The sequence below is a fragment of the Arachis duranensis genome, chromosome 6 (genome assembly GCF_000817695.3).
Source record: "Arachis duranensis cultivar V14167 chromosome 6, aradu.V14167.gnm2.J7QH, whole genome shotgun sequence".
NCBI lineage: Eukaryota > Viridiplantae > Streptophyta > Magnoliopsida > Fabales > Fabaceae > Arachis > Arachis duranensis.
This window is the reverse complement of record NC_029777.3, coordinates 11,919,738-11,924,897: the sequence shown is the minus strand read 5'-3', so window position 1 is coordinate 11,924,897 and position 5,160 is coordinate 11,919,738. Positions and strand designations below refer to the sequence as shown.

General features: G+C 39.8%; 1 protein-coding gene across 1 annotated transcript in view; it reads left to right on the top strand.

The window, feature by feature from the left end:
- The first annotated feature begins 4,516 nt into the window (after positions 1-4,516).
- The window catches only part of LOC127748430 (uncharacterized), a 2,758-nt gene continuing 2,114 nt past the window's right edge, over positions 4,517-5,160 (top strand). The window contains exon 1 of the mRNA XM_052262949.1: positions 4,517-4,649. Within this exon, the coding sequence (XP_052118909.1) occupies positions 4,517-4,649 (133 nt within the window). The remainder of the gene's footprint in view (positions 4,650-5,160) is intronic.

Below are 5,160 nucleotides of genomic sequence, written 5' to 3'. Positions count from 1 at the left end.
TTGAGCATCTTTGAAGATGTCCTCAAGCTCTGATTCTAGGCTTTTAGTCATATTGATCTCTTCTACCAGATAGTCAATAATGTCAGCGCCCATGCATTCATTTGGTGTGTCTGGATGCTGCATAGCTTTTACAGCATTCAACTTGAACTCATCCTCATTGACTCTCAAGGTTACTTCCCCTTTTTGTACATCAATGAGAGTTCGTCCAGTTGCTAGGAAAGGTCTTCCTAGAATGAGAGTTGCACTCTTGTGCTCCTCCATTTCCAGCACCACAAAGTCAGTGGGAAAGGCAAATGGCCCAACCTTGACAATCATGTCCTCAATTATGCCTGATGGATATTTAATGGAGCCATCAGCAAGTTGGAGGCATATCCGGGTTGGTTTGACTTCTTCAGTCAACCCAAGCTTTCTGATAGTGGATGCAGGTATTAGATTGATGCTTGCTCCAAGATCACATAGGGCTGTCTTGGTGCAAGCACCTTCTAATGTGCATGGTATCATAAAGCTTCCTGGATCTTGAAGCTTTTCTGGTAAGCTCTTTAATATGACTGCACTGCATTCTTCAGTGAGAAAAACTTTTTCAGTTTCTCTCCAATCCTTCTTATGGCTTAAGATCTCTTTCATGAACTTAGCATAAGAAGGTATTTGCTCAAGTGCTTCTGCAAACGGAATCTTTATTTCAAGAGTCCTTAGACAGTCTGCAAAGCGGGCAAATTGCTTATCCTGTTCTGCTTGGCGGAGTTTCTAAGGATAAGGCATCTTGGCTTTATATTCTTCAACCTTAGTTGCTGTAGGTTTATTCCTTACAGAAGTGGTTGAAGAAGCCTTTTTAGAGGGATTACTATCAGCACTCTCAGGTGTCTGATCCTTCCTTGGCGTTTGAACGCCAGGATAGGGTGAAGATTGGGCGTTTAACGCCAACTTCTCTCCCCTTTCTGGCGTTTGAACGCCAGAACTGGGCAGGGAATGGGCGTTTAACGCCAGCTTTTCCCCTTTTTCTGGCGTTTGAACACCAAAAGTATTCCTATTTGGGCTCTTACTGTCCTCAGAGAGATTTTGGACAGTGGTTTGGTTATCCTCTGTCAATAGTTCCTTATTTGGCTTTTTGCTACTTTGAGCAGTGTTATTCAATGTCTTCCCACTCCTCAGTTGAACTGCTTGGCATTCTTCTGTTATTTGTTTAGATATCTGCTGTTTTGCCTGATTCAACTGCAATTCTATGTTCTTGTTAGCGAGTTTAGTTTCTTGGAACATCTCTTTAAATTCTGCTAACTGTTTTGTCATAAGGTGTAATTGCTGATTAAGCTCAATCATCTGTTCTGGAGGATTAGGATCAGTGGCTACTGCCATAGCTTCCTCTTTTGTAGAGAACTCAGTGTTAGCGTACAAATATTGATTTCTAGCAACAGTATCTATAAGCTCTTGAGCCTCTTCAATTGTCTTCCTCATGTGTATAGATCCACCAGCTGAGTGGTCTAGAGACATCTGAGCTTTTTCTGTAAGCCTATAGTAGAAGATGTCTAACTGTACCCACTCTGAAAACATTTCAGAGGGACATTTCCTTAGCATACCTCTATACCTCTCCCAGGCATTATAAAGGGATTCATTATCCTCTTGTTTAAAGCCTTGGATGTCCAGCCTTAGCTGTGTCATCCTTTTTGGAGGGTAAAATTGATTCAGGAATTTGTCTGATAACTGTTTCCATGTCTTTATGCTTGCTGTAGGTTGGTTATTCAACCACCTCTTAGCTTGATCTTTTACAGCAAATGGAAACAGTAATAGTCTGTAGACATCCTGATCCACCTCTTTATCACGTACTGTGTCAGCAATTTGTAAGAATTGTGCCAGAAATTCAGTAGGTTCTTCCTGTGGAAGACCGGAATACTGGCAATTTTGCTGCACTATGATAATGAGTTGAGGATTTAGTTCAAAGCTGCTTGCTTTGATGGGAGGTGTACAGATGCTACTCCCATATGCAACTGTAATGGGGTTAGCATATGACCCCAGAGTCCTTTTGGACTGCTCTATTCCACTTAGGTCCATGATGGAGAAAGGGAATATGATATGAATTCACAAGTAAAGTAAAATATTTTTTTTTGAATTGACCGAAAAAATAAAATAAAACAAAAGGAAAACAAAATAAATTTTCGAAAACTAAAAGAAAATAAGATCAAAGCAAATTGAAAACTAAATCAATTAATTAGTTAAAAAGATTTTGGAATTAGTAATAGAAAAGATATGATTGAAGATTATTTTGAAAGAGATTTGATTTTTGAAATTAGGAAAGAGAAAAACAACAAAATGACACCAAACTTAAAATTTTTAGAAAATCAAACACAAATTTTTCGAAAATTTTAAAGGTAAAACACAAAGAAGACACCAAACTTAGAATTTTTAAAGAACAAGAAAGGACTAAGAACATGCAAATTCGAAAAAAAATTAAAAGAAAACAAAAGCATGCAATTGACACCAAACTTAAAATATGAAACTAGCCTCAAATAAAAGACTCTAAACCAACAAAAATAAAACAGTCCTAATCTAAGCAACAAGATAAGCCGTCAGTTGTCCAAACTCAAACAATCCCCGGCAACGGCGCCAAAAACTTGGTGCACGAAATTGCAATCACACTTTTGCAATTCCGCACAACTAACCAGCAAGTGCACTGGGTCGTCCAAGTAGTACCTTACGTGAGTAAGGGTCGATCCCACGGATATTGTCGGCTTGAAGCAAGCTATGGTTATCTTGTAACTCTTAGTCAGGATATCAATAATTATCAGGGTTGATTGTAAAAAGCAAAAGAACATGAAATAGGTACTTGAATTACAGTGATGAGAATAGGTTGAGGTTTTGGAGATGCTCTGTCTTCTGAACCTCTGCTTTCCTACTGTCTTCTTCTTCAAGCATACAAGGCTCCTTCCATGGCAAGCTGTATGTAGGGTTTCACCGTTGTCAATGGCTACCTCCCATCCTCTCAGTGAAAATGTTCAACGCGCTCTGTCACAGCACGGCTAATCATCTGTCGGTTCTCAATCAGGTTGGAATATAATCCAGTGATTCTTTTGCGTCTGTCACTAACGCCCAACCCTCAGGAGTTTGAAGCTCGTCACAGTCATTTAACTCTTGAATCCTACTCAGAATACCACAGACAAGGTTTAGACCTTCCGGATTCTCTTGAATGCCGCCATCAATTCTAGCTTATACCACGAAGATTCTGATTAAGGAATCCAAGAGATATCTACTCAATCTAAGGTAGAATGGAGGTGGTTGTCAGGCACACGTTCATAGTTGAGAATGATGATGAGTGTTACGGATCATCACATTCATCAAGTTTAAGAACAAGTGATATCTTAGAATGGAAGCAAGCATGATTGAATGAAAAACAGTAGTAATTGCATTAATCCATCAAGACACAGCAGAGCTCCTCACCCCCAACCATGGGGTTTAGAGACTCATGCTGTGGAAGGTACACAAAGAAACGTGTAAAGTGTCATGAGGTGTAGATACAATGTCAAATAATCCTATTAATAGTGAACTAGTAACCTAGGGTATACAGAAATGAGTAAATGACATAAAAATCCACTTCCGGGGTCCACTTGGTGTGTGCTTGGGCCGCGCATTGAAACTTTTATGTGTAGAGACTTTTTCTGGAGTTAAACGCCAGCTTTTATGCCAGTTTGGGCATTTAACTCCAATTCTTATGCCAGTTCCAGCGTTAAACGCCGGAAATTCTGAAGCTGATTTGCAATGCCGGTTTGGGCCATCAAATCTCGGGCAAAGTATAGACTATTATACATTGCTGGAAAGCCCAGGATGTCTACTTTCCAACGCCGTTGAGAGCGCGCCAATTGGGCTTCTATAGCTCCAGATAATCCACTTCTAGTGCAGGAAGATCAGAATCCAACAGCATCTGCAGTCCTTTTCAGTCTCTGAATCAGATTTTTGCTCAGGACCCTCAATTTCAACCAGAAAATACCTGAAATCACAGAAAAAACACAAACTCATAGTAAAGTCCAGAAAAGTGAATTTTAACTAAAAACTAATAAAAATATAATAAAAACTAACTAGAATATACTAAAAATATACTAAAAACAATGCCAAAAAGCGTATGAATTATCCGCTCATCAAGGCCCAAGAAGGCCCAAAGTTAAAGAACCACCACCTATTAGAAGGCGGTTGGCCAAAGATAATGATCTCACCCACAAAAAAGATAAAGATAAGATAACCAACTTATCTCAAAAGGAAGATCATCATACACTACTATAAATACACTGGAGCACCCAGGTATAAATCATACTCCAATTCTACAAAAAAAACCTGCTTAAAGCCCGTGCTGACTTAAGCTTCGTAGTCTCTTGCAGGTACCACCACCCCCCGGTGATCAAGGACCAGCAGCACCTCAAGATCCAACAAGTCGGACACGACAGATCCGATCATACCAGAAGATCTCATCCGAGATTGACCTCAACGTTTCAGATAACCCACGAAACACAATGGCAAGAAAACGTGCACGATAGGCATGGTTTCACAAGATCATGCTCAGTTGGACTCAGACATAATTGCAGATGTCATTAGGCTGTTGGTCGAAGTAGACCCCTTGATAAAGGTGAAGTCTATTATTGCAGAGGTTCAAGGAAGGTTCAACTACACTTGTGAGTTACCGTAAAGCTTGGTTGGCAAAATAGAAAGCTGTCACAAAATTTTTCGGTGATTGGGAAGTTTCTTACCAGACTCTGCCAGTATGGTTGAAATCAATGACGTTGAAGATACCAAGGTGGTGCACGAATTTGTGATTCGCACAACTAACCAGCAAGTGCACTGGGTCGTCCAAGTAATACCTTACGTGAGTAAGGGTCGATCCCACGGAGATTATTGGTTTGAAGCAATCAATGTTTATTTTATTAATCTTATTCAGGAGGCCAATAAAGTTATTTGGATTTAGTTGTAAGAAGTCAAAGTATTTAAAATTGTAAGTTAAAATAATAGAGAATAATAGCGTTACTTGTTGTGCAGTAATGGGGAATATGTTGGAGTTTTGGAGATGCTTTGTCCTTTGAACTTCAACTCTTCCTTGAAATCCTTCAACACACGCAAGGCTCCTTCCATGGCAAGCTCTATGTAGGGTGTCACCGTTGTCAGTGGCTACTTCCCATCCTCTCAGTG